The sequence below is a fragment of the Cavia porcellus genome, unplaced genomic scaffold (genome assembly GCF_034190915.1).
Source record: "Cavia porcellus strain 051 isolate PalLab524CR breed Dunkin Hartley unplaced genomic scaffold, mCavPor4.1 scaffold_10, whole genome shotgun sequence".
Classification (NCBI taxonomy): domain Eukaryota; kingdom Metazoa; phylum Chordata; class Mammalia; order Rodentia; family Caviidae; genus Cavia; species Cavia porcellus.
The window spans coordinates 31,951,382-31,979,359 of record NW_026947493.1 but is presented as its reverse complement, the minus strand read 5'-3'; the positions used below and the strand labels follow the sequence as shown (position 1 = coordinate 31,979,359).

Below are 27,978 nucleotides of genomic sequence, written 5' to 3'. Positions count from 1 at the left end.
GATCTTAGCTAAGAGGCTGAGAAACAATATTTATATCATTGAGGAACACTTTGAGTTGTATGTAATAGATTGACCAACTTAGACAAACAAGGCTTTATTACTATTTACAAGAATTCTTGAGAAAGATAGCTGTTGGCATTGGCTGGGTCAAAGGATCTCTTGTGATTCTCTTGGCCTTTTTCTCCTGTAGCAAAGTGGCTGCTATGGTTCCAGGCATCACATCATCAATTGAAGCAGGAAAAAAGGAGGGGGTGGGGAAGGAACTAGGCACATGTCTTGTTTTTTTTAATTCAGAAAAGCATGTTTCTCAAAGCTCCTGTAGATTTCAGTTTCATTGGCCATACCTGGTCACATGGTCACCGTGAGCTTTGAAGCAGATTACAGCCATGAGAATCAGGATTTATAGCCTGTCTCATGGGGAGGGGACTGAAGGCTCTGGAGGTCTCAGCTGTCCAGGGGCAGAGAGTGGAGCTGGGAATGTCCAACAGGGAGTACCAAGGTGTCTGCCTTGGACCCGCTAGATGACAGGATGTTTTAGGTCCCTTTTACACCTGAGGCCTCATTTCTGTGGAGCCACACTGGGGATCCCTGGCTGAAACCTCAAGCATTCCTAGCCCATCTGGACACTGTCTTGCCTGTATCCCTCTTGCCTGTATCCCTCAGCGAATTTAGCCCCTTGCATATGCTAGGCAAGGATTCTATCAGTCACATCCCTGACCCTTTTTATTTTTAGACAGGGTCTTGCTAAGTTCCCCAGACTGGCCTCGAACTTCCGATCTTTCTGCCTCAGCCTCCCAGGGTGCTGGGATTGTCCAGGTGTGCTGCCCTCCCAGGCCACTTCAATGAATGGCTCGCCAAGCTTGAGGCAGAGAAGTTTACTCTTCAGGGGAAAAGAAACATGGCAGGCTTATTCCCTAGATTGTTAAGAATGGCATAGGTGTCAAAGAGTAAAATATCCGGGTCGGGAAAAACAGGTGGATTTCCTGGAGGAGGCCCAGGTGTTTTCAGGGGCCTCAGGGGACCAAGGCCAGAGAGCCCAGTCCATCAGCACGCAGTGGGGTCTTCAAGCTACTGTTGCATTTCTAGAAGCCCTCTGCAAATCCCTGCACATTTGCTTCCCAAAGAGGCTGTAAGAAAAGGCAGAGTTATTTTTCTTTTTAGCAGAAATTCCACAATGGTGTAGTCACACTGTGGGAAATGTAGATTGGCAGTTATGGACATCTCTGGGGAAAGTGACTGTCCCATAACCAACGTGGTTTGTGGGGTGGATGTCTTCCAGAGCCAGGAGTCCCTGGGGTGGGCCACCAGCATGGCTACCGCTGGGTGCCACAGCCTTGCCACTCCCAAGAGGGTTCTCAAAGCACCCTTCCCTGACAGCAGGTTAGACATGCGGAACCTGAGCTCCTGGCCCAGAGCTGCTGACCAAAGCTGTTTCATCAAGATCCCCTGTGATTTCTATGCAGTGAACATGGAGAAGCGCTACTGAGGTTGGGGAGCTGCAGCCTGGCTGGGAGTGGTGGTGGGGCTTGAGAGGCCCCGGGGGAGGAGGAGGAGGAGGAAGAAGAGGAGGAGGAGAAATCGAAATCGAGGCATAGCAGGGGGTGGGGGCTGGAAACCTGTCTTGGTTTGTCCCCTCCCCGCCTGGCTGTGGTAGCTGCCTCTGAGCTGCCCTGCCCTTCCTGTCCCACCCACAGCTCAGCCTCTCTCTGCTTGGTGCCTTTCAAGGCAGGAGTCCTTGAAACCCGGTTCTGCCCCACATGGACACTCCCCAAGACCTGTCCCTCCTTTCCAGGTCTGCCAGGAAGGCCTCTTCTGCTGGGCTCAGAATCAGGAAGGGTGTGTGGAGGCTTTCCTGGCAGTGGTTTCATTTCCTGATAATGGCAGGAGGGACAAATGGGCAGAAGGAAAAGCCCAGGAGCTCAGGTGTCCCTAGCTGCCCAGCCAGCGCCGAGACCCAGGGGCAACACATTTCTATGCGAGCAGTGTCAGCATCACAGTTGGCCGGGGACCCAGGCCTGCAGGGTGGGGTGGGGTGGGGGGCTGCAGAGGCGTCCGGGCAGTGTGGGCCCTTACAGAGCCCTCTCCTCACTGGTCAGGGTAGCAATTCTCCGGAGGTTTTCCCTGACTTTGATAAATTCCGGGGCGTGGTCTTCTTCCTTTTCCGGTGGTTTTTCCAGCTGGAGGAGAGAGAGGCAGGTGTAAATGGCTGGAGCTAAGGGATCCCCTTCCCAAAAATTGTGGGTTTGGACCACAGGTTTCCTCTGGGGAACAAAACCAAGCTGGGTAAGTTTGGCCACCAGCCTGGTCAGGGAGGGTGCAGAGGCTGAGATTGAGTTCTGGGAGCTAGGTGCAAATCACTTAGCCCTCCTGCCTCCCCGCCTCTGCGGTGGGGTGCCTTGGGGAGGCTATGACAACAAATCAGAATGAGCTTGCAGTAGGGAGACGCCGACATCCCCAGGGCCCAGACAGCTGTGGGGGTGCCAGCGCGGGCCCAGCGCCCCTTCCCACCTGATTCAGTCTCTGCTGCCGTCTCAGCAACTCCTGCTCGAAGGGGCACTGCAGCCGCTTGGCCTCCAGCTCCTCCTTCTTCTTCTTGATGAGCTGGTTCCGGCGGCGGTGCTCCAGGACGCGCTGCAGCTCGGGCTTGCTGTCTACTCCGATGCCCCTGAGGGGAAAGCGCGTCAGGAGGCCTCCCCTGCCCACCTCCCGCACCCCAGGGCTACCCCTCCCAAGGGAGGTCTTTGGGAGTCCTCTCCTACGATTCCCGGGAAGCCCGGGAGGTGGAGCCACTGCTGTGTCACTTGGGGAGGGGACTGAAGGCTCTGGAGGTCTCAGCTGTCCAGGGGCAGAGAAAGATCAGAGCCCAGCGTGCAGAGACCCGGCTTTGCGTGGCTTCTGGAGATTTTCCTAGGACAGTTTCTCAAGGCGGGCTTACTGGGTTGAGCACCTTTCAGACACTGTGAGTACTATTTCCTTAGAAAAGTTACCCATCTTGTACTTCTGCACCGTTCTTCAAGAGCATTTATTTCTCCTGGTCCTCACAGTCAACCCTCTTTATATTTGAGAGTCTGATAAGCAAGAAGTAATACCTGGTTTCATTTGTTTCCTTGACTATTAGTAACCAGAACAGCTTTGCTACGATTCCTGGCCGTCTGCATTTCTCCTTTTGTGAGTTAATTCTGCCTGATTTTGTTCATCATTTTTTGTGGATGGAGATATGGATACATTAATTTTTTTTGTATATACATTTTTCAACATTATTTATTTTTTATTATAAATATTCCTGTGGTTTGTCTTTAAGTAGTTTTGTTTTTGGAAGCAGGAATCGAACTTAGGACCTCACACTTGCCTGGCAGGCGCTGTGCCATCCTGGACCCCTAAGCCAGTTTCTGATGTGATTTTTTTTTTTAACATTAAGAGAGGTAATCATTTTTTTTTTTTTTTGTCTTTTTCCTTTTTATCGGTACCAGGGATCGAACTCACGACTGCCTGCTTGCAAGGCAGGCGCTTATATGCCGCTGAGCTAAATCCCCAGCCCCAAGAGTGGTAATCATTTTTAAAAAGGCATTCATAATACTAAGTGGAAAAAAAAAAAGCCCAAATCAGCGCAGTGTTTTGGGGCTGTTTTTCTGTGGAAGGGGCCTTAGTCAGTACTAGAATTCCTATCACCCCACTAAAGATGAGAAGGGAAATCACAAAGGGTCCCAGGGCTGCAGCCGGCCGTGTGTGTGTGTGTGTGTGTGTGTGTGTGTGTGTGTGTGAGCTCAGCCTCCCACTGCCCCAGTTCACACCCAGCCCTGTCACCTCCCAGCTGTCCCCAGGGCATTGCTGTGGGGGATCCCACCGCCATCTGCCATCTGCCCTTCTCTGCAACCCTGGGGCCCACTCCTCAGCCAGGGGGGCCTTTCTGAGGCATGGGGTGCAGACTGTCCTGTTCTGCTGAGGGCCCACCCAGCGCCCACTCCTCTTCTGGCCTGCAGCACCCGGCCCCCGCCTCAGCCACCCCAAAGTCACTGTGCTCCTGACATCTGAACATGTCACACCTGTGCAGGCACTGGACAACTCCTGCTGGCTAACTGAGGTGTCCCCAGTTTCGGCGAGGCTTCTTTCACCTCTTCCCAGTCCGTTCTCTGGGGTCTCAGGCCCATTTCTAACCCAGCCAAGCACCCATCCTAGTACTACTGTGAAGTCAGGGACTGGATCCCCTTCTGTTATGGCTTCTACCTGGATGTCACCCAGAAGCCCTCTGTGACAGGCGGGACGTTGGGGAAGGGACTGGATCATGGGGTGTGATATTCAGTGGTGGGTCACTGGGGTGGCCTGGAAGACTGTGTCTCCCTTCCTGTCCCTTGATCTGTCTCTGCTCCCTGTCACCATGCCATGGACTGTTTCTCTTCGGTCATGTCACCCTGCCTGGGAGCCAATGAATTATCAGCTGAAACCTCTACAGACTGTGAGCCAAAATACAGCTTTTCCTCCTTAGGGTTGTAGGTATCCAGTACTGTGCCTCAGTGACAAGAAAAGCAACACAGATACCTTTCTCCTTGCATTCTAGGTCTAGCCACAGTTTGACTGGGAGGAAGAACTTCTTTATATGTGTGTGTGATACCAAGGGATTATACCCAGGGCCTTCACATGGATCCCCTCAGCTCTCCTCAGCCTCCAGGAGTCCTGGGAGGAAGGCCAGCCCTCCTCTTCCTGAGGGCTATCTCCCTACACTCCTGCAGGCCCTAGCAGGGCTTGCTGCTTGCCAGGCTTGGGCTGCAGGGCCGCATCCCCCTCACCTTCTGTGGTTCATGAGCAACTCTCTGTGCAGCTCCTGGTGGCTCCGGGAGGCCTTCACGGGGTTCAGCAGCTTCTTGGGCTTGATGAGCTCGGGGTTCCACTCTCTGTACTCTGGCCGAGCCATGAGGCCCCCGATGTCTGCCCGCTCCCTCTGGATCTCTGAGTACATGGAGGCTGTACAGGTGGGCAGAGGATTGGGTCAAAGAGGGCTCAGCATATGGGCTGAGTCTTGCATGTGTTTTTGACTTGATTCTGCAAAAAGGAAATGCCTTCCCCAGTAAGAGGGATCGAGTTTAAACTTCTGCTTCACAGTGCAGTTGTGCCAGAAAAAGATGTTTGAAGAGTGCTGTGTGCGTGTCAAAGACAATTTAGACAAATGCCCTACAAGGAAAACATCCCCTATTGTCCAGCAGCCTCTCCATAGCCCCAGATTTGCTCATGGGAATGTCCAGCTGTCCATTCTGCCCATATCAGAGAGGAGACTACAAAATGCAGGGGCTGCTATGTCTGTCCCTACTCACAAAGTGACGGTTGTCATGTTTTAACAAATGCCTGGCTACTCAGTCTCCCTCTGCCAGAGCAGCTTGAAACTTGCCAGTGTCCTTGAAATTCAGGCTGGAGGGTTCCTTCAGCTTCAGACTGTACCTCACCCTGGAAATGCTTCAGGGAGTGGGGAGCGTGAGTGAGGGAACTGTGAGCAATGTCGCAGGGCCAAGGATGCAGCTCAGTGGTAGAGCACCTGCCCTGCGTGTGCCTGAAAAACCAAAAAATCCTTTAAAAACTCTCAAACGGGTAGCCACTGCCTGGCCACTGGCCACCTGCAGTAATGACAGTGACCATTTAGACCTGAGTCCTGCCCTCTTCGTGGGTCCAGGTCTGCTAAGATTGAGCCCCTTCTCTGTGCCAGGCACCGGCAGTGTCTGATCTAGTCAGAAGTGTATCAGGCCTCAAAAAATACCTCTTGGTAACTGATAATAAAATATGGCCTTGCTGGGCATGGTGGTGCACACCTGTAATCTCAGCACTCAGGAGGCTGAGGCAGGAGGATCACTGTGAGTTGGAGACCAGCCTGGGCCACAAACTCAGTTCAATGTAAGCCTGAACTGCACAGTGAAACCCTGTTTCAAAAAGACCAAAAATGGCGTTGGGGAACCATTGCCTAAGTCTGTGTGCTCCATGAGGCAACAGAGGGTGTGTGTCCCTACCTCACACACTGGGCTTCAGTTGCCCTCCTAGGACATCAAGCCCATGGAAACCATTTCCTCCAGGCTGCATGTTGATGGCTAGGCTGGAGTTTCACAGGGAAATGGGTGGGGCAGTGGCCCTGGGACACCTGGAAACTTGATAGCTTGCTGGGGTAGGAAACAGAGGAGGCGAAGTGAAGGGGTGCAGGTGGGTGGTGGCCGGTGGGGGAGCGAGGGCTGGAGCAGGAGACTGGGCTTTGTGTGGCCCTGCTGTTACCAGTGTCACCGGGAGGAGAGTTAGGACCACGTACGTGAGAGCGTTGTGCACACCGGAAAGAGTGCAAGGTGGTATCCTGTGGATGCAGCCGGATTCAGTGTCAGAAAACAGAAACATATCTGCTATTTATTTTCTTGAATTTGCATTCTTAGAATGACTTCTACAATGAGAATTCTAATTGGCTTCCTTCCTTTTCATCTTTTCCATAAGATTGCTTGTTTTCAGACAATATCCTTTCTAACTTTTTGGTTCTTAAAAAATGATCATGATGGTATTATGTAGTTTAAAAACAGGCAAAATAAGCAGTTGCCTCTATCCTTCTGTATCCCCCTTTTGTGGGGATATTTTCTTCATCTATGGGACCAACTTGTCTGGGAGTCAAAGTACTAGAACACCCTGATTCAAACTGGAGTTTTGGGGCCTCCTCCCCTTGATACCTACTTCTTTCCCAAGCTCCAAACCCTTCAGGTCCTCGCTATGGAGTTCAGGCTGGCCTTGAACTACGGAGTCTAGGCTGAGACTACACCTCTCCCCGACTATTTCTCTGAATTTGTGTCGATCCGCCTGCTTCAGCCTCCCGAGTGTGTGGTATACATTACCATACCTGGCCGTACTAAACTGTAATAGCTACTGTGACTCCTGGTTACTCTGCCTGTCCTTAGTCTGTTTGTGTCCCAAATCTTCCAGAGTTATACACTTCATTTTCACAGCCGTCTTTACCAGAGCAAACTGTATGTGGCCAAAGTTATAAGACGGGAAACAGAAATAAGTTCTATAACTTTAGGAAATGGCCAAGTTAATATTTGAAAAGATAAAGCTACACAGTCAGCCATGCACTAGGAGAGAAAATTCAGTAAGATGCCAGATACAAAGTAATCACTCACAGTCAAGAGTGCCACACAACAGGCGCAACGCCCGTGGCAGGCCACCAGGATGAGGTCTCTGCTCTCACTGAGCCCAAGGAAGGGGGCAGATAGCACACTCACACACACACACACACACACACACACACACTCACCCCCCACCCCCAAATGACTGCAATGGTACTGAGCTCCAAGGCCTGCTTCACTGGATTTTAACCCAGGACCCAGCTTCAGCCAGGTGCGGGAGGCCTCTCAAAGGGGCTGCATGGAAGATCGGGGGCCTGGGACTGAAGGGGGTGTCCGAGTGGGCCCCACTCTTGCACCTTCAACAAGCAGTCTGTTCAGGGAACACAAAGGCGCAGTGTGCCCGAGACGGGATGGGTGGGCTCAAGTTGGGAAGGATCGCGTCTGAATTCAGCTTAAAAGGTCATTCTGGATGCCATGCCAGAAAGGCTGTCAGCAGGTTTTGAAAATCTTTGTGACTCTGGTTTCCTTCGCTTGCAGCAGGAAGTCTCGGTGGCCTCTCCTTCCCACTAAACTCCAGAGGAAGAAACCTCCCATTGGTCCGGCTGAGAGGCGTGGCCCATGGTCACTGCTAGCACTGCTAGCCGACTGCTGACTGTCCAGGGTCATTCCCTGCCCAGAGGAGGACTCAGTCTTGCTTTAACCTTCTGCCATCACTGTGCCCTGCCCAGCTATCATGCCCCGGGTCTGGGTGGCAGCTGGTCCTGGTTCAGGGGTCTGCTCTGGGCCCCCTTTCCTTTGCCATGAGATTAGCAGTGAGGCTGAAGGATGTGGCTGGTTCTTTCTTCTTTCCTTCTGTTTTTTTTTTTTTCATTTCAAGTTCTGGGAATTGAACTTAGGGCCTTTGCACCCAGTTACATCCCCAGACTGTTCAGACTATTTTTGTTTTGTACTTCAGAGATAGGGTGTTGGTAAGTCCTTAAATTACCCAGGCAGGCCTCAAACTTAAAACCTCTCTGCCTCAGCCTCCCAGAGTGCTGGATTTACAGGTGTGCACCATCATGCCCACCTGGGGCTAGTTCATTCACCCAGAGCTGCAGGGGGGAAGCTGCTCCTTTTGGCTCTTGGGGTACTGAAGTGTGAAATCCCAGCAGGCAGCCCACGTGAGGTCCTAGTACACAGGTGTGTGGGGGTGGGGAGGTGAGGCCTGTTGGAAACCCCCAGGGCTTAAGAACTGCAAAGCCACCCTTCCTGCCTTTTAATTCCATGAAGGCTTCTGAGTAGAGGAACCTCACACAAACTGGCTCACAAAGGAGGCTTTCTTGAAGGAAGCCTTAAAGCCGTGCAGTGCCCAGCTTGCCAACTGGCCGTCCTGGATGGGCAGCCCTGGTGGCCAGCTGAGCCCTCATCCCTTGCCAAGGACTGCACAACTTCAAAGCTCAGGAAAATCTGGACTGTCCTGGAGCCCAGCGGGCCTGTAAGGGAGGCTGGGGTCATTTTTAAGGTTGCTGAGCATCCTGAGATCCCACGTGCTGGAGAGGTGTCATTAACAGGTCAGGACTGAGAATAAAAAAGGTGAAAAACACTACAGAAGAGCTGCAGAGAGAGGAACTGGGCAGAGGAGGAGGACAATGTTAAACGGCTAATATCCCTTAGAGACCTTGAAAACCTTCAGACCTGGTTCGAATCTCAGCTCTGTCCTTTTTCAGTCTAGGGCAAGCTGGCCTGTCCTGGGGAACCGGAGTCTGAAACCCTGGGCCTTTGGTCCAAATTCTGAAGTCTTGGAGCGTGGCTGTGCCCCCTCAGTACTCACATCTGTGCCGCTTTCAGGTGTGAGCAGCAGAGCCGTGTGGGAGGGACAGCTGTCTCGGTGTTTTCTCCTCTGCGGGTGGGAGCAGAGCAGAGCCCTGCTCATGAGGCTTTTGTTTAATACACGAAGTGATACTCGCAAGTGCCTGGCAAATGCCTAGCACAGAGGGTTAAGGCTTGATGTTGGCTGCCAGAGCTGCCACACATAGCAAGGCAGGTGTGCACAGATCAGCTCCAGGCCCTCAACTCCTGCAGCGTGAAACTGTCTGTGGTACCCCTGGACTGCAGTGTGATTTCCCAGTGAGCTGCTCGTAGCCATTACAATTAATAAGTCCCATCGCCAACCCTGGATCCAGCACTCTCACTCTCCTTGAAAGCTGCCTGGGTTAAGTCCGTGGACCTTAGCCTTGGCTGGTTAAGGTGTCACATGCTGGTGTCACCAAGGAGGTTGTAATAAACTAATCCTGATTCCCCCACAGGGATTCTGATTTAATTGGCTTGGAAGCCAACTTGGCCTCTGAAAGTTTTAAAACTCCCAAGGTGATTTAAATGGTGGGACATCTTTGCAAACCATAGACTTAAACAAAGAACCCAAACAACCAAGGTTCTCTGCTTTTGCCCAAGTGATCTGGCCCGGTTATCATGAGCAGGTCTGTGAGAGGTTCCTCGCCTTCATGAGACTTGGGTGGGTCTGTGCTTCCTGGGGAGCTTCTTCTGTATAATGATACCTGCAGACCGATGAATTCAAGAGCTGGGTGTGGGGCTGCAGGAGGCAGGGTGTCTTGCAGAACTTCACAATGAGTGGCTAATTCCCACTCAGCATGCACACTGTGGGGCTGACCTTGTTACTCAAGGTTGGGAGCAACAAGAGGTTGGAGGACAGGAGAGACTAGAGCCCCTAGCTTAGTTCTTCCCTGGTTCTCCAGATGACCCCAGAGATACCCACACCAGATAAGGCTCAGACTGGGCTTCCAGAGCAATCTCATTAGGCTGCGGGGGTGTGCATGGCTACTGTTAGGGTAGCAGCTTTGAAATGAAATGCCAGTATTCTCCTAGGTACCAGGAAAAAGAGAGATGAAGAGGAGTTATACTGATGGGGCTCCCGGTCCCCCTTCATCCTGAGACTGGCTAAGGGACCACAGGCTGAGGTATTCATGGTCCTTCCATCTCTCTGTCCCTTGTTCTAGTGGTTTCAATTGTGTCTTTCATGGCTTCAGTCATACCAACGACATGTAAGCACTGTGGCTACAGCCAGTAAAGCACTGTGGCTAAAGCAGATGCCTTTCCTAGCTGTGTGATTTCCCTTCCCTTCCTGTGCTGCTTCTCTCCACAGTGGTAAATGGCAGAAACTGCTTGTGGGGCTTCCTTAGGCTGAAATGACCCCATGTGCAGACATGCTAGGCCCAGGGCCTGATGGAATGGGCCTCAGAAATCTAAACAGTGGTCCTGCTGACCAGAAGGACCTTGCTGCTGAGCCCTGGAAGCTTAGACATTATCACCCCAAGAGTTTATGGGTAAAAATCAGGGCTGAGCTTTGCAGTGAATAACTGACAAAGCCAGGGTCCTCTGACTCTAGCTTCAGTGCTCTTGTGACCATACCACTGCCTTCAGATGCAAAATGTTTTTCTGTTGACAGAGTTTCCCTTTCCTCTCTTTTTACTCAAGAAACTCTGATGAAGAGGCTTTGGGAGCCCATTTTAGAGACAAGAAAATGGAGGCCTGGTAACCGGAGGGCTGTGAGCCCACATGAAGCAAACCCTCACTGAGATCCCCAGGCCTGGCTGCCCCCAGGCCAGTCCCCTCCTGGGTAGTCACTCAGAGTTCATTGTCCTCCTCCTCAGCACTGTTCTGGTTCAGCATGTGACAGGGTGGCAGGGCAGAGGAGGGGGAGACAGGCTTTTAAAATAATGGCTGGCTAGAAAGATGCATTCGGCCCAGTAACAAGTACGGCTGCTGGATTTCCCAGCTCTTCCTGCCTTTTTCCTCCTGGTGGGCAAAGTGCCCACTTGGATTTCTCTGGCCAGCGACCACAGAACCTCCTCCAGGTCTGCCGGCAGCCTCTGGCCAGTGCTTGGACGCCCGAGCAGAGCAGTTTGTGCATGTGGATTTGATGCCTCAGACACACTGCCTGACCCCTTTGCCTTGACCACCGCAGCTTCCTACTTTGTGAGGAATGTGTCTGGGTGGGCCTTCAGGGTTTGAGTCAATTCTGTACTCAGTCCAGGGCTGGACGCGGGGGTCCTTAGGAGGCTGGTGGTCAGCGTTGTGCCACTGCAGGGAACAAGCATCAGCAGACCGGGCCTTCCCGCAGGGGCCTCTGTAGGGAGACCCCGGCAGGACCGACTGCTCCCCGAGCTAAAGGAGCCACTCAGGACACAGTGCGGTCTCAGTCAGAAACCACCAGGTCAGAAAGTGACACACCGATTTCCATGGAGCCTGATTGCTGGCCCAATCTAGACTAGTCTACACCACCTTACTCTAAGGCTGCCGTCACCAAATGGGCAGACCGTCGCCATGGTACCTAGGAGGTGCCAGGCACAGTACTGAGACCTAGCGGCTGTGTCTCCTGGAATTCTCACAGCAGACCGAAGAGGTGGCTGTATAATTATCTCCTTTGCAGACGAAGACTGTGAGGCTCAGAGAGGTGATCCGATTTCCCCAGATCACACAGCCAGTGAATGAAGGAACCAGAATCTCAGCTGAGCTCTAATTGACACTAAAGGCTGTTTTCTTGGTTGTACCCCAGGACACCCACCTGCTGGGTGCTAATGGATCCAGGCAAGGCCACATGGTGTATCCACTCAGATTGCTCTGAGTATTCAGGAGCAAAAGATCAACAGAAATGCAGGGCTGTATGGGGTACCCGCTCCTAAGCCAGACTGGCAGCAGCATTCTCTGTACCATTTCACCCAGGGACCCAGGCCCCTCAGGTCAGAGAGTTCAGCCCACCCACAGCCCCGCAGCGCCCCCGCCTGTCCCCCTGCCCTCCCGCTCCTCCCAGGGCACAGGGCTCAGACTGAAGGCAGGTGGAAGCGAACAGAAATGGTCTTACTTCTCACGCTGGGTCCCGGGAGGGAAGTCAGGAGCAGGGCTGCTGGCTCCTCACTCCACTGCGAAGTCCCAGACTGGCCAGGAGGGCCGCCTCCAAAGGGCGGTTCTTAAAGCCCTGGGGATGGGAGGCTGCTGAAATGAGCCAACAAGTGAGGCTGCTTAGCATTCCTGTTTATTCTGGTATCAATAAAAAGGAACTGTTACTATAGTAACGGATATTTCGCTGGTGCGCGGCCACTTCCATGGTGCGGAACACCATGTCCAAATCACCCATTTGACAGGCACAAATAAGTATCTATTTTGTCAGACTGATGAGGAATAAGCCATTTGCCAAGCTTTGCTTGGCATGGGGTGGTTCTTGCAGAGAAACTTCCCGTTTCTTAACAGAGGGTCAGAGAGAGTGGACTCCAGAGCTTCCTGGTGGAAAGGGAAGCTGAGCTTCCTGCTGCAGTGATGAATTCTCCAGGACAAAATGCTCTTGGGGAGTGAGGAGTGGGAGGTACAAGGGAGCGGAGATTACACAGTTTTGGGTGAGTTCCTGGTCATCTACTAGGGTCAAAAACTACCTTCACAATGCTTATCTGACACTCTGAATGCCTCTGGAGTTTCACAGAGGAGCCAGGGGCACTAGCTTGGGAGTGGGTAGTAGCTGGCAATGTCCTGCCCAAAGCAGCTCCGGGGTCAGCTGGGCTCCAGCACCAGCCTCTCGGTGGTCACTGAAGGCCTCTGAGCCTGGCTTGTGTGTGCCAGATGTTGGGAGATGACCTACATGAGATGACACTGCTTAGCTAACGGGACTTTGCTGCAGAGGGCCTGGACTCAGTGGGCTGTGGCTGGGCTTCAGCACATGGCCGTGGGCTGGCAAAGTTCATGTTCCCTGAACCATGCTCCATGAGGATGTGCAGATATTAACACAGCCGCTCTGCAGATATCTAAGGCCAATCTGGGTGCTTGCAGAGGACAGAAGCCTTCCCCGAATCCAGGAATTGGCTTTCTACTAGTGAGGCTGGGCCTTCAGGTATAGACATTTAGAGGTTTTTCTAGTTCTTGGCATTACCCTTTGCCCATAGTGAGGAAGCTGGCATTGACCAGTTAACCTGGGCCTTTGCCCAACTTTCCTTCCCCATAGACTCTTGTAGGCTGAAAGGTGGGGAGGCCCAGGGCACACCTCACACCCGAATGGAGACATTATAATGAAAGCTTGTGTTCTCACCGCCCTGTAGGACTCTTCACTTAGTAAACACTGGCTGAGTACTTGCTGTATTCCCAGGGCCTCTCAAGTGCAGGGATGCATACAAAGGAGGCAGACAGGATGCCTGTCCTCGGGAAGCTGACACTCAAGGGGGCTCAGACAGTAAACAAGGGCCCACACACAAAATGTCCGCTGGGATGCATGCGCTGATGTGAGAGGACTGGGGCCAGGGGACCAGAATCCTTGCTCCCCTGATGCCGGGCTGGGGGACAGATGGGAGCACATCCCTCCTGCCTTTGAAGTCTGATTTCTCAGGAACCAGAGGAGCCAAGTGGAAGGGGGAATAGTGAGGGCCAGGGAAGGCAGTTGTGGGACAGAGCTGGGGTGCAGCCTGTAGAAAAACTCCCCAAACAACCTTCCTTTCACGTCTGCCCCTCCTTTTCAAGAGAGGCAGGTGCTTGGAGCAGCTCATAGGGGCCCACTAACGGCAACAAGATGCTCCCATAGCAACACAAAACTTTCTCCCTGGCCCTTCTAAGTCTCTGTGAGGTTTCTGAGAAGCCACCCGCAAACATCCCTGGGGTCAAACTGCTGTCTGCCCTCTCCTCGCCTCCCTGCTGCTCCAAACATGCGGAAGGACAAGAGGGGAGAAGAGGCTGTGCTGGCACAAAGACTTGTCCTGGGGTCATGGAAAGATTATACCAGCACTGAGCGTCGCCTCTGCAAGTTTGAACTGGGACGTATTTACCGGGGAGAAGACTTCCAGCGTGAGCCCAGGAACGCTGGCGTGGGTGGGGAGGAACCAAGAGATGTGTTTCAGAAGGCTGGCTCTCAACCCAGCTATATTTATACATAGATAAATTGGTGTCCAAGCCACTGAAAGACCCCAGAATGCCACCCCCCCACACACATTTTAATTCCTTTACAGCCAGAAAAAAGCTGGGCTGTGGGTCTGGGGGTGGGGAGAGCAGTGTGTGTGTGTGTGTGTGTGTGTGTGTGTGTGTGTGTGTGTATGTGCGTGTGTGTGTGTGGTCTGTGATGTGTGTAGAAGAGGACATGGGTAGACCATAGCATCTCAAGCCAGGCATTCCGGGATTCCTGGCAGTGTGGTTACATGTAGCAAATAAAAATGCAATGCTCCCAGTTAAATTTAAATTTCAGATAAGCCATACATATTTTTTTTTTAGCACAAATCTCTCCTGTGTAATATTTGGAACAGTTTACACTAACATGTTTCCAGTTGTTTATCTGAGTTTGGATTTCACCGGGTGCCCTGTATTGGATCTGCTAGCCCTACCTGGCCAAAGCAGGATGGAGGCTGTGTCTGTCACCTGGCTCAGAGAAAGGTGCAAGAGGTGAGGAAACCTGAGAGAGTCCTTCCTCCTCACTGGGGACCTGGCCTGAGCTTCAGGGAGGGTGCAGGTGACCTCCGCAGGTGCTTTTACTATAGGACTACACAGCTTTCCTGGCGTGGCTGAGAACGTGTCCTTCCACGGAGGGCGTCTTCCCTCCAGGGCTTCCATCCCATGGGCTCCAGCGCCAGCTCAGATGCCAAAGTGACCCCTGCTTTGATGCTTTGATGTTTACTTGTGGCTAGGGAGCAGCCAAGGAGCCCAAGTCCCTGGACACTTTCTAACCACCACCTCCAAGTGGCAGGAATCCCAGCCTGAGGCCGATCTCCACCTTCCCCCACTCCTTTCTCTCCAAGCTGAGTTTGAGAAGGAAATTCCCCAAAGGCTTACTGAGGGCGCCCCCGCATCCCTGCTTTTCCAAATTACACTGCGCAGAACTTCGTTTATCTATTTTTCTTCTGAATATAAAGCCTCGTATTGCTCGGAGTTGTAAAGCAAGACGTGCTCGGTGCATGCAAAAATCATTAAGAGACAAAACACCTGTCACCCAACTCCATCCTCAAAACACAAGAGCGCCAAGCGTTTCCTTCCACGTCGCTGCTCGCGTCCGAGCGCACAAGTGCCTTGCTTGCGCCCACCCGTGCCTTGCTTGCGCCTGTCCCTGTGGCCAGCGCACCCCTGGCCCGTGCTTCCCCGCGCGCCACCGCCCGGTGCGCAGCTCCCCACGAGCGCTCCGGGCCGGCGCAGACGCCTTCGCGTGGGGCGCCCTCCCGCGCGCCCTGGGGACGTCAGGGGCTGCAGCCTCCGGGAGGTTTGTACCCGAGGCACGAGGAAGGCGCTCTGGCTGGAGGGGAGGGAGGGGGCGGTCCCTGACACTACTTACGAGGTTTGGAGAAGAAGGAAAGAAAGAACCAGAACCGTGAGGAACAGACGGGAAGAGCGGGAGGACGCGGGGGCCCGGGCCCACTTACCCGACCTGAGCAGCACCGCCCGGTAGAGCCCGGTAGCCTCGGCGGGCCTCTGCGCCATGCCCCGCGCTCCAGACTGCGAGGCGGGCACCGCGGGATGGGATGCGAGCGCGCGGGAGGGAGCGCAGTCCCCACCCGAGGCCTCCGGAGCGTGACGCCACTCGGCTGCCCAAACGCGCCCGGGATCTGGTTACGGACGCGGCCGAGGGGCGGGCGGGAGACGCCGCCCTGGCGGGAGGGGTCGGGCCCTGGCCCGGGATCCGGGCCCAGGGAGCGCGCCGGGCGCAGGTGAGCGAGGGAGGGAAGGCGCGGTCCGCCCGGCCTTGGGAGGGAACAGGTGCCCTGACCTCCGCCCGCCCGGCTGCCTCCTCGCCTGCTTTTCCGTTGTCTTTGGCCGCAGTCCTCCTTGGATGGTGCAAGCTGATTTGGGACCCTGAAGCCCCTGCCCAGTCCTCCAGTTACCAGCTGTGTGGCAGGAATTTAGCAACCTCTGCTGGCAGAAGCTGAGTTTCCCCATCTGTGAAATGGGTTGTGAGGTTACCTGGCTCAGCGTGTGTGTATTTTAAGCACTCACAACAGAAGGGACAGACACTGTACTGGTACTTTTAACAAAATGTCCCAAAGCCTCTGTGGCAGGTGGCAGTGAGGGGTCGGGGGTGTGACTGAGGGGGCGGCTGGAGGGTTCCTTGAGACTGATTCCTTTGACTCTGCCAGTGCTGTGAGGGCCTGGGCTGGGAGGACCAACTGAAGGGGGAGGGGCAGTGTCAAGCGGGCAGTCTGGGGAAGTAAGAGGCTGGCAGTCCTGATAAGCTACTTTGTCTGGTGCTATGCTGTTTCTTATATAGCAAAAAAGAATTTGCTTCTGGTCCTGTTTCTTTTCATCTGTAAAGCTCTTGAAGTCACTCCTACTAACATTCCAGTTTCACAGAGGAGAGGCAACTGAGGCCCAGAGAGGTCAGCAACTTCTCTAAAGTCACACAGTGTGGAGCCGTGTGGTCTAACCTCAGAGTCTGGACTCTTGGCTCCACTGCTGGTCATCTCCTTTACCTTCAGCACAGTGCTGGAAAGGTCACCTCCAGCTTAGACAGCTGAGACTCTGAGAGGTGGGGTGGCTTGCCCATGAGTGTAAGCCAGGGCCCAGACCAGCTCTCAGTCCCGGAAACTTGTGCTCCTGAAGACTGTCACCCTCCACGCTTTGCCCCGTGGAGCTATGCAGGGCCCTGGGTGGCCTCTGTTCAGAGGTGTCCAGGGCAGGCCAAAGACTCCTACACTGAGGCCCCACACCGCCACCTTCCTCTGCCTCTGTGTCCGCTCTGCATCCCTGGTTGTCCGCCAGCCAGCCCTGGCTTGTCTTGGGCCATTGTTGAGGCCCAGAGGTCCTCGTGCTTTCTTGCTTCTCAGACACCATCCAAGGCCCAGGGGTCCATCTGACACACGCCAGACATCATCTGGGGTCAGTCATCAGGGTCCTCACGGAGCAGACCCATCACCCCCCTCTTCAGCCTCCAGCCTAGGAGTTCCAGGCGGTGTCCACACACCTGGGGTTCCTCATCTTACAGCCTCTTTCACAGCAAGGAATGGCACCCAATTTTCTGCTCATCCCATTTAATCTGCTGGTGGCTCTTTGCCCCTGCTCTGGCTGTACCCCTGTTGGAGATGAGAGCAGAGTTCCTGGGACTTGTCCACACTCAGTAGACCCTTAGCAGTGGGACTGGAATTTGAACCCAGGTGGTGCCAAAACTTGGTGCAGGGGAAGTCAAACCTGTTGTTGATTAAAGCGGGGCTCAGGAGGATTGGGGTGCAGGGATGTGCTTTTGTGGAGTGCAGGGCTGCCTCTGCCCAGGCCTAAGGGAGCACTAGGAGGGTCTGACTTACCTAAGCTGTTTAGTCTTTGCTTTTCATTTTCACTATGAATTCTGGCCTGAGGAGAGTATTCTTTCTGTGGAAGAAAGCAATGCTTATGTGGAGGGGGTGCCATCCCAGGGGAGGGGGCTGGCAGAAGGGCATTAGGTAGATATTCATCCATTCCCGAGCCTCAGCAAGGAATAGCTGGGACAAGGAGGGGAGGGAGCTTATCCAGAGAAACAGGTCTCTGCAGTCCTTGGAGTGTGTGTGTGTGTGTGTGTGTGTGTGTGTGTGTGTGTGTGTGTATACATTTATGTGACTCATGCTCTTTTCTTTTTTAAAGACTTTTTATTTAGAATTGTCTTAGATTTAGAGGAAAATTAAGCAGATCATATGACAGTTCCTTGTAATCCACACTTAGTTTTTTATGAACATCTTATATGAACATAGATGTACATGCGTCTAGTATGGTACATTTTTATAATTAATGAATCAATGTTGATGTATTTTACTAACTGAGGTCCAGCCTGGATTCAGATTTTCTTAGTTTTTTACCTAATGTCTTCTTTTCCTGTTCCAGAACCCCATTCAGAACACCACATGTTATGGTTTGTGTCTAGTTTTCCCCCCAGAGCCTCACACAGTCATGCAGACAGGCTTCTAGAGTTTGTGACTGATTCACGGTGCAATGCTGGGATTATATGTGTAGGTGCTACACCTGCCCTGGGCCGGTAACCTGCATACAAAATAAAGGAGGGAAGAGCCTAATTCTCCTGCTTTGTTTTTGCTCTTGCTGTCTTCTGGCCACCATAAAGTGTTGCCCTTTGCCATGTGCCACCTGCCTTGGAGCCAGCCACGTATGGACTGAAACCTCCACAAACTGAGCTAAATAAACCTTTCTTTCCTTCATTTTAGTTGTTGAGTGTTTTGTCTCAGCAAGAGAAAAGTGACCAACTCACCATATTACACTGAGTTGTCCTGTCCCTTGAGGCTCCCCTTGGCCGTGCTAAGTTCCTAGACTTTCCAGATTTCTGATGACCTCATGGTTATAAAGGGTACCAAATCCATATTCTTTCTGTTGAGCTTCTGCCCAGAGGAGAGTATGCAGTTCCACAGAGAAGCCAGGGCCACAATCAGTGGAGGCCACTCCTGCAGCCTGCCCTGGGACTACTGGGGAGGGCAGAAGGGTCTGGGGTCCTGTGCTTTCCTCCACGGACTCCCTTTCTGTGCTTTGCCACATGGAGTGCATGAAAGAAGCAGAGTATTTGGGTGCTGGCCAAGCTTTTCTCATCTTTTTAAACTCAAGAATACAACGGATAAGTAATCTCATCTACAGAAGAAAATTCCAGCACATAGAAACCGATCTACTCCAGAGGGTCCAAAGGAGACACAAGCTCCCTCCACAGACGTGGGAAGCAGGGTTGGGTCCCAAAGGTAACATTCGCATTACGAAGCCAGCAGTTCCTAAGGTGCAGCTCCCTTGCACAGGAGCCAGTCCCTGTGCGTGAAGGACTTGTTGAAAAACAGGTCCTGGTAGCTATTAGTTCAGTTCTGACCCTGGTTAGTGAAAGCTAGCACAGGTTTCCAGAGGCAGTGCCCTTATACAGAGCACAAAATATCCAAGTCCATTTTGGCTGAAGCGAAGGCATTTCTCCTGTCCCTCCTGATGCTGCCCTGGACTGGTTTTCATGCCCTGATTCTTGAGAAAAGTCTTTTGGGATCAGTCATCGGAGACACCAGTGATCCTTTCTGCAAGGTCTCAACTTTTCTCCTTTGCTCACTGTGTCCCCGAGAAGCTGATGCCTCACTTTGGAAAGTGTCGTGGAGACCAGTATCCCAACACACAAAATAGCATTTGGGGAAGCTTGCTTTGTTTGTTTTTAAATATTTTAAAAGTTGAGGTATAGCACGCCACCCCACAGCATACTAACCTTCCATGCTCAGTTTTTATGCAGCGTTCCACCTCCGTAACCACTGCCAAGTCAGCTATGAAGCCTTCCCTGATGCTTGCTCCTCTTCCCAGTGAAAACCTGTGTTCTTCTTCCAGCAAACCCCAGAGTAAGCACTTTCCTGGCTTCTGGCCCATGGAATTGATTTTCTTCCTCCAGAAATTCACATAGATGGGATCTAGGAACTTACTCTTTGGGGTCCGGCTTCTTTTACTGGGCAGTATATCTGAAAGTCATCAATGTCCTCCTGTCTCATAATTTATTCCTTTTTGCTGCTGACTGATTTCCCTGTTTGAGACTATCTCACAGGCCAGTGACACCTTCTGCTATGAATGGACATCCAGGTTCTGGCTGTTGTTAATCAAGCTTCTCCAAACATGCATCCTCTTGTGGACTTTTGGGTGAACACGAGCTCTTGGTTCTGTTGGGCAGACCCCTGGCAGTTGAACTTCTGGGCTGTAGGGCAGGTAACTGTCTAGGTATAGAAAACCCTGCCAATGGTGATTGTATCTATTTTTATGTTATGTTTTTGATGTCTTCACTATTTAGATTTTTTTCATACACAGTGCTTTGGATTAGCAGTGAGAGTGAGGAGCTGGCAAATTACATCTTAGTAAAGCACAGGTGCCTGAATTCTAAACTTTGGAGAGGTGAAGGACCTCAGGGTATTGTCTTTGAAATCTGGAGTGAATGAGAGGGATTCCAGCAGACCACAAACAGAGAACAGAGCCTTGTTCAGTGCTGTATCTTCTGTGCCTTTGCCCAACTCTCGGTACAGAGGGGCTCAGCAAATAAATATTAACCTACAAATCATAGCAAAGAGTTCCTGAGTGTATGCTAGCGCGAAGCACTGTGAAAAGACCCTGCTGGTGTGGACCCATATAAGCCTCATGATAGAACTTTGAGATTAGGAACAAGCAAGCCTTCTGCTTTTCATAATCCAGGAAGGAAGCTGAAGTCTTGAACAGGTCGGGATGCAGAGTCTACAAGTGGTAACTCTAGGAGTAGATAGATGCAAAGCAGTCTGACTCCGGAGGCTGTGTGTGTGTGTGTGTGTGTGTGTGTGTGTGTGTGTATTGACAGCTCATTTTATAGAAGAGGAAACTGAGGTTTAGAAAGTTCAGGAACCCTTCTCCATGGGGTAATGCTGGGCCAGCTTTCCCAACAAGTTAATTCTTAAAGGTTGAATAATTTTTTTGGTGGGGGAAGCCAGGTCCTGCCTGCTGTCTTCCCAAACCCCACAGAAAGCCCACCCAAGCTTCTACCTCCACATCTTCCACAAAGCCATCCTGTCGCGTGAGGTGACACCTGCCCTCCTCACCTCCATCCCTAGGGACAGAGGATCAAACCCAGCAATCCTGCCTTTAGAGTGCTGGCCTCTGTAGAGCTGACGCCAGGCTCTGGGGTGTGTTCCCTTCCTGAGGTCCACTTACATCACACGGAGCAGAGGTGCTGGAACAAGGGGGCCTCTCTGTCAAAGGACGGCTCCACGATTCTGGTCTCCAGGGTTTTCTCACTGCACTATTCATCTAGCCCTTTGGGTCTTGGAGGCCAGAAAACTGCCCTGCTGGAACCCAGGCCAAGCCACTGGGTGAGGAGCCACTGGCCTAGGCAGCGGAATGAAGGCCACTCTACCTCCCTGTAGCTGAGTCCGTTACGGCTTTCACGTCTGGAACAACCCAGTTCCGTGTAGATCTTAAACAGCACATTTCCCTTTATGGACCCCAGTAATGTCCCAGAGATATATTGTTTTTGATGTGGTAGCATTTAAAAAAATTATTTTTCCTTTTGAGACAGGGTCTAACTAAGTCGCTAAGTTGTCCAGCCTGGGCTTGAAACTGTGACTCTTCCACCTCAGCCTTCAAGAGTGCTGGGTTTACAGACTTGCACCAGAACGCTTGGCTTGCAGTTTGTCTGCAATGTTTTGGGGAATATTTCTATGTCAAAGCATGTAGATTCACTGCGCTTCCTTGATCTCCTACTGTGTATGGCATGGTGTGATGGCAGATAGTTTTGTTTTAAAATCCATCCCCTTTAGTTGGAAATATAGGTTACTTCTAGCTTTCTACTGTTACATATAATTTGCTCCAAACATCCTTGAGCTTGCTTCTCTGCCCACATGTGTAACATTTCTTTAGGACAGACTCTGTGATGGAAATTGTAGAGCAATAAATACGTGTATTTAAAATTTTGGCTGAGGCTGTCAAAGGGCCTTACTACTTCACACCCCCACTGCGAGTGTCTGTAATTGCCGGAGTGTGTAATCCTTCGCTAGCACTGGGTGTTAGGCGTCTACATTTGTCTATTGAAAGCTAACTGACAGCAAGAGAGGCCAGGATGGTGGTTACTCTCCTGCAGGGCACTAATAGATGGGAAGGGGCCTAATAAGTGGGAAGGGCCCTGAAGGGGCTTGCAAGGCACTGCTGATGTCTGTTTCTTGATCTGAGTGGTGATTACACAGATATTTTCAGTTTCTCTAAATGTATGAAGTGATGTAGGTCTGAGAGTTGACCTTTGGATATGTAGGTTATTCTTCAATAAAAATTTAAACTCTCCACTCTCCCTCAGCCAATGGGTGACACCCCCCTGAATATTTTGTTTGCAGATGAGATTTCTTTTGTTGATTGGCCTCTGGATACTTCTAAAATATTTAAGAAAGAGCGCTTTTCCTGAGAAAAGAAACTCCCTTTCAGCAGAGGAAGAGGGGCTTGACATTCTTGGGCATTAGTCTTGCTCTCTGATCTTAATAGCAGCCCTAGTTGTTAGGTACAGTTCACCCCACTCTACAGACAAGAGGGGCTCAGAGCGAGGAGATGGCCTACCTAAGGCCACAGGTTGTCTGCAGCAGAGTCCTGCTCTTTAAGTGACAGCTACTTATACGCTAAGCTTGGGCCAACCACGCAGCAGGCACAATACTGTTTAAGGCCTGCAGAAGCCCTGGGAGGAAGCCAGCCATCACCACATTACGCAGAGTGCATGAGGCGCAGGAAGGCTGGATGACTTGTTCAGATCCCTCAGTTTGTAACTGATGGAGCAGAGTGCACAGAAACAAGAGCATCAGCCTTTGTCCGGCTGACACCGGACCTGCTGAGAAGCCCACCAAATTCTTGTTCCAAGAGGCCTAGGGAGGAATCATGGTTTTGAACTTGGATTTGGCCTTAACCAGCTTCTTAAGCTGTGACTCATTTTCTTCACATATAAAATGGGACCAAAATAGAGCTGGCAAAAAAAAAAAAAAAAAAAAAAAAAAAAAAATTACAGGGGCTGGGGATTTAGCTCAGTGGCATAAGCGCCTGCCTTGCAAGCAGGCAGTTGTGAGTTTGATCCCCGGTACTGATAAAAAAATGAAAAAGACAAAAAAAAAAATTACAGCTGGCTTTAAGATTAAATGACAGAATACACAGTACCTGGCACATGATTTGTACTCCCTGTGCTCTTTGTTACCTTATCAATTATTATTATTTACCACAGGGTCACTTTTACACTTTCAAATATATTTTTTGGCTATGAAATATTAAAGCAAGTTTGTGGTAATAATTTCAACAATCTTCACAAGCCCGCACTTCAAAATGTTCCGGACATTCTAGAAAAGGGATAGAGCAACTCCAAGAACCCAAGCAGAACACAGCCACCAGTCAAGGCAAATAATTAAATGGGGGGGTGGGAGGGAATCAACAATAAGAAAGTAAACATAAAAAGGATAAGTCAATAAATACATTTTGGTTATGGTTATGTCCATCAATGAGAAGAGTCAATTCACATTGAGAAGAGAAAACAACAAAGAATCAAAAGAAACCAACTGGCAACAACATGCTGTATACAAGAAAAACATTTAATTCAAAAAGAAATTTGTAGGCTGAAAGTCAAAGGATGGAAAACAATACTCCATGAAACAGGAACCCGGAAAAAAGCAGAGTAGCCATTCTAGACAAAGTGGATTTCAAGTCAAGAATGAGTAACAGAGAAAAAGAAGGTCACTATGTTCTTGTAAAAGGAGCAATCGAGGAGGAAGATACAGCAACCATAAATGTATATGCACCAAATGTAAGTGCACCCAAGTATGTAAAACAAATATTAACAGACATGAAAAATCAAATAAGCAGTAATACATTTGAAATGGAGCACCTCAATATCCTACTTTAACAAATCCATCAAGTAGACAAAAAATCAACAAAGAAATATCAGAACTACATCAAACTTTTGAACAAAGGGACTTTGTGTATGTACACAAAGTATAGACACAACATCAGAATACACATTCTTCTCAGTTGCACACGGGACATTCTCTCAAATAGACCAGATGCCAGATCATAGAACCAGCTTAAGTAAATGCAAAGGAACTGAAATTATACCATGCATATTATCAGACCATAGTTCAGTGAAATTGGAAATGAAGGGTTAAAAAAAACCCACAAAAACTTCAGAAACACATGGAAATTGACACCTTCCTAAATAACCAATGGGTCACAGATAAAATTAAAGAAGAAATTAGACTGGTTCTATAATTAAATAATAATGCCAGTAAAATATATCAGAACTTATGTGATACAATACAAGTAGTCCTGTGAGGAAAATGTGTAGCAGTGAATTCTCATATTAGAAAAACAGAGCATGCTCAGATAAACAACCTGATGTTGAACCTCAAGCTTCTAGAAAATGAAAAGCAAGCCAATCTCATAAAACATTCTGCGGAAATTCAGATCATCAATACCTACTTCAAGAAACTGTATTCCAAAAATATGGAAAGCACAGAAGAAATGAACAGATTTCTAGAGACATGTGAATTATCAAAACTGAATCAAGAATATATAAAAATTCTAATTTAGCCAATGTCAGTCAATAAAACTGAAAATGTAATTAAAAATCTATAAACAAAGGAAAGCCCAGGTTCTGATGGATTCACTGCTTAATTTTACAATAAATTTAAAGACCTAATTCTGGTACTTCTGAAACACTTTAATGAACTTGAAAGAGAACCAATAGACCTAAAATCATTCCTGGAAGCAAGTATCACCTTGATACCAAAACCAGAGAAGGATCCAACCAAAAAAGAGAACTATAGACCAACCTCCTTAATGAACATAGATGCAAAAAATCTCAGTAAAATACTGGCAAACAGAATGCACCAAATCATCAAGAAGATTATGCACCACGATCAAGTGGAATTCATCCTAGAGATGCAGGGATGGTTCAGCACACACAAATCAATAAATGTAATACATCATATTAACAGATCCAAAGACAAAAAACCATGTGATCAGCTCAATAAAGTCAAAAAACATTTGACAAAGCCCAACATCTATTCCTAATAAAAATGCACAGAAAATTAAACTAGAAGGTCTTTATCTCAATCTGATTAAAAGTCACCTATGACAACCAACAGCCAAATCATACTAAATGGACAAAAACTGAAAGCTTTCACTCTAAAATCAGGACTAAGACAAGGATGTCCACTATCAACACTCTTACTCATTATAGCTCTGGAAACATTAGCCAAACCAATTAGACAAGAGAAAGAAATATAAGGAGTACAGATTGGAAAGGAAGAAGTTAAATGATTATTATTTGCAGATGACATGATGCTCTCTCTACTAGAAGGCCCCCAAAACTTCCCTAAAGACTTCTAGATTTAATAACCTGATTCAGTAACATAGCTGAACACAAAATCAATGCTCAAGAATTAATAGCATTCTTGCACACACACAAAAACTCACTGAGAGAGAAATTTGGGAAACAATCCCTTTCACAGTAGCATCTAAAAAATAAACCTTAGGAATCCATGTAATGTAATGTAATGAAGATAGTAAAAAATGTTTACATTGAAAACTACAGTAGTGAAGCCAACCTGTGCCTCCAGTGTGCCAGCAGCAGCCATGGACCAAGAGGAGAACCAAGAAGCCAATCTGTATCTTCTTGTGAGGCAGAGGCAGCCATACATGCCAGGAGGAGAACCAAGCAGACAACCTGTGCCTTCCCGTGAGCCACCAGTGTGTGGGCTGGGAGACAAGAAGAGTCCTGCCCCACTCTCACCCCAGTAAGCAAGTGGCTAAGTTGGAGGAATACAGGCTGAGATGATAGCAACTAAAGTAAACAAAAACAAAAACAAAAAACAAAAAACAACTTAATGCTTGTGTTGTTTGATAGACTTTACAGGCCTAATGCCAGTAGACTGGGCATCTATTTAGAGAATAACAGTATGCAATTTAGTAACTATGGATGGTTTTCTTTTGTCTTGTTTTTGAAATCCAATATTGTTCTCACTGTTTTGTTGTGTTGTTTTACTTCCTTTAAAATAAAAACAAGTAAGAAAACTACAATACTCTGAAAAAGGATATCAAAGTGGATATCAGAAAATGGAAGCAATATCCCTTGTTCTTGATTAGGAAGAACCAATATAGTGAAAATGATCATACTTCTAAAATTGTCATACATATTTAATGCAACCCTGATCAAAATACTAGTGGCATATCTCACAGAATTAGAGAAAACAATTTTGAATAAGAAGAGACCTAGAAATAGCAATAGCAATTCTGGGCAACAAAGACAAGGCAGAGGGCATCACAATCCCTGACTTGAAATGTACCAAAAAGTTACTGTGATAAAACAGCATGGAACTGGCAAAAAGAGAATAAAAAAGAAAAAAAATATAGCAGAACAACAAAATAAAACAAAACAGCAGACCAGAGGGTCAGTGGGACAGATTAGAAGATGCAGAAACAACTCCAAACATACTCATCTACCTTACCTTTTACAAAGGAGTCAAACACCTTCACTGAAGAAAGATAACCTCTTTCATAAATGGTTGGAAAAACGGGGTCTGTGCATGCTGAAGATTAATTCTAAACTCATATCTTTCACTATGTACTAAACTACAATTGAAATGGGTCAGAGATCCAAATGTTAAAACAGAAATACTAACTCTGCTGGGAGAGAGAATAGATAGAACTCCTGAAGATGTTGATGTAGGCAAAGACTTTATGAACAACATCTCGACTGCACAGGAACTATCACAAATCAATAGTGGGATCTTGTCTTATAAAAAAGCTTTTGCATAGCAAAAGAAACCACCAACAGAGTAGAGACAACCCACGCTGTGGGAGAATGCTTTTCCAGTTGTTCCTCAGACAGAAGACTGATACCTGGAGTATACAAAAAACTCAAAAAACTCTGATTCCCCTGCTATTTAAGACCCAATATAAAAATGAGCATTTGATATGAATGTGCATTTCTAATATAAAGAAATACAAATGAAAAATAAAAATATGGAAAAGTGTTCAGCATCACTGGTCATTGAAGTCATGCAAATTAAAACAATGCTGAAATTCTATCGCCCTCCAGAGAGAATGGCTATTAAGAAGTGAATCATTAACAGATGCTGGTGAGGCTGGGGAGAAAAAGGAACAGTTATTTATTGTTGGTGAGAGTATAGATTGATATAACTAGTGTGGAAATCAGTATGGATATTCCTCAAAAAACTAAAACTAGGGGTTCCATTGACCCAGCTATTCCCTTCTTGGTATATTCCCAAAAGAATTAAAAGCATCATACCACAGCAGTATATGAACCCTTATGTCTATAGTGGCCCAGTGTGTAATAGCTAAATCTTGGAAACAGCCCAGATGCCCATCAACTGATGAATGGATGAATAAGATGTGATTTTTATACAATGGAGTACTACTCTGCTGTAAAGAACGATAAGTTTGAGACATTTCTATGTAAATGCATGCAAACTGAGACCACACTCTTAAGTGAAAGAAATTGGACACATATGTTTAAATACTGCCATGTTTTTCTTGTGTGAGGAACTGAAAGTATAAATAGGGACCAAAATGTATAATTAGATATCAGGAAATGTGAAAAAACTGTTCAAATAGGAAGGGAAAATGGAAGCAAAGCACTTGTTAATAAAGAGGCAAAGGAGGATGAAGAGAGGGGAGGTAAATGGGGAAAAAAGAAGACGCAAGAGTTGTCACGTACAGGCACAAATTCCCTTTGATGAATATTATTATGTATATTTAAAATGTGCCGATAAAATAAAAAAATTTAAACATGTAAACAATGCAGACACATGTAAAATTCTTCAAATCCACATCCCTCTCCGAGACGAAACCATTGTAAGTAACTTTTGGTGCATCTACCCAGGAACTGTCTCTCCTTCCATTAATGTCTACCGTGTTCCATCTATGCTTTGGAAAATGCAAATGACTTCACACTAAATTATTAATCTGTGTTGTGCTTTGTCCCTTAATGATCTGTATCCAAGGCACCTTTGCACTATAGCAGTTCAGATTCAATCAATTGTCCTATGTCTGCACAGCCGTTTGTGAGGAAGTCATCGTAACTTGTGTGTCTGTACGTTAGGGAATTTAGGTTGTTTACTGCTCATGTGTTGGTTCTTTCATTCAGGGGTAGCTGTGAGTCTAGAAAGGACCAAAGGAGAGTTCGATAATCTGTCCGTGCTGTACAGAGACTTACTTTACCTACTGAGTAGCTTCCTAAAGCACTGGTTCAGTTTTATGAGGGGACATTAGGGACCATTTGGAACTTTTTTATTTTTTAGTGAAGTTTTCTACTTCCTACACTCTTGCCTGGTCAATATCTCATGGACTGAAGATCTCTTAAAGCCACTGTTCAGCTGACAGAGTCTTTGAACATAAATTTCCGTTCGATAAAGGGAATGCCGGATATGGGCTTTTGCATCCAACCTGTACCCAGAAACCCCCTGGCCATCATTGGCCA

At 48.8% G+C, this 27,978-nt stretch overlaps 1 protein-coding gene, 1 long non-coding RNA gene and 1 other non-coding gene across 4 annotated transcripts; 1 reads left to right on the top strand and 2 right to left on the bottom strand.

The window, feature by feature from the left end:
• Positions 1–78: 78 nt before the first annotated feature.
• Fam107a (family with sequence similarity 107 member A) lies at positions 79–15,612 on the bottom strand. 2 transcript variants are annotated; one of them, XM_003480127.5, is made up of 4 exons: positions 15,449–15,612; positions 4,785–4,959; positions 2,509–2,665; positions 79–2,177 (listed from the first exon to the last, which is right to left on the bottom strand). In XM_003480127.5, exons 1-4 carry the CDS (start codon positions 15,504–15,506, stop codon positions 2,070–2,072), a joined length of 498 nt encoding a protein of 165 aa, XP_003480175.2. In that variant the 5' UTR covers positions 15,507–15,612; the 3' UTR covers positions 79–2,069. The 2 variants fall into 2 exon arrangements, with proteins under 2 accessions (XP_003480175.2, XP_005008332.1); XM_005008275.4 differs by lacking the exon at positions 15,449–15,612 and adding an exon at positions 11,935–12,065.
• On the top strand, positions 2,165–7,925 carry LOC111754581 (uncharacterized). Its single transcript, XR_002789263.2, has 2 exons — positions 2,165–2,283; positions 7,614–7,925. It is a non-coding gene; the product is annotated as an uncharacterized LOC111754581 (long non-coding RNA).
• A 12,037-nt stretch (positions 15,613–27,649) lies between the features above and the next one.
• LOC111754677 (small nucleolar RNA SNORA26) lies at positions 27,650–27,765 on the bottom strand. Its single transcript, XR_002789355.1, has one exon. It is a non-coding gene; the product is annotated as a small nucleolar RNA SNORA26 (small nucleolar RNA).
• Positions 27,766–27,978: the final 213 nt, after the last annotated feature.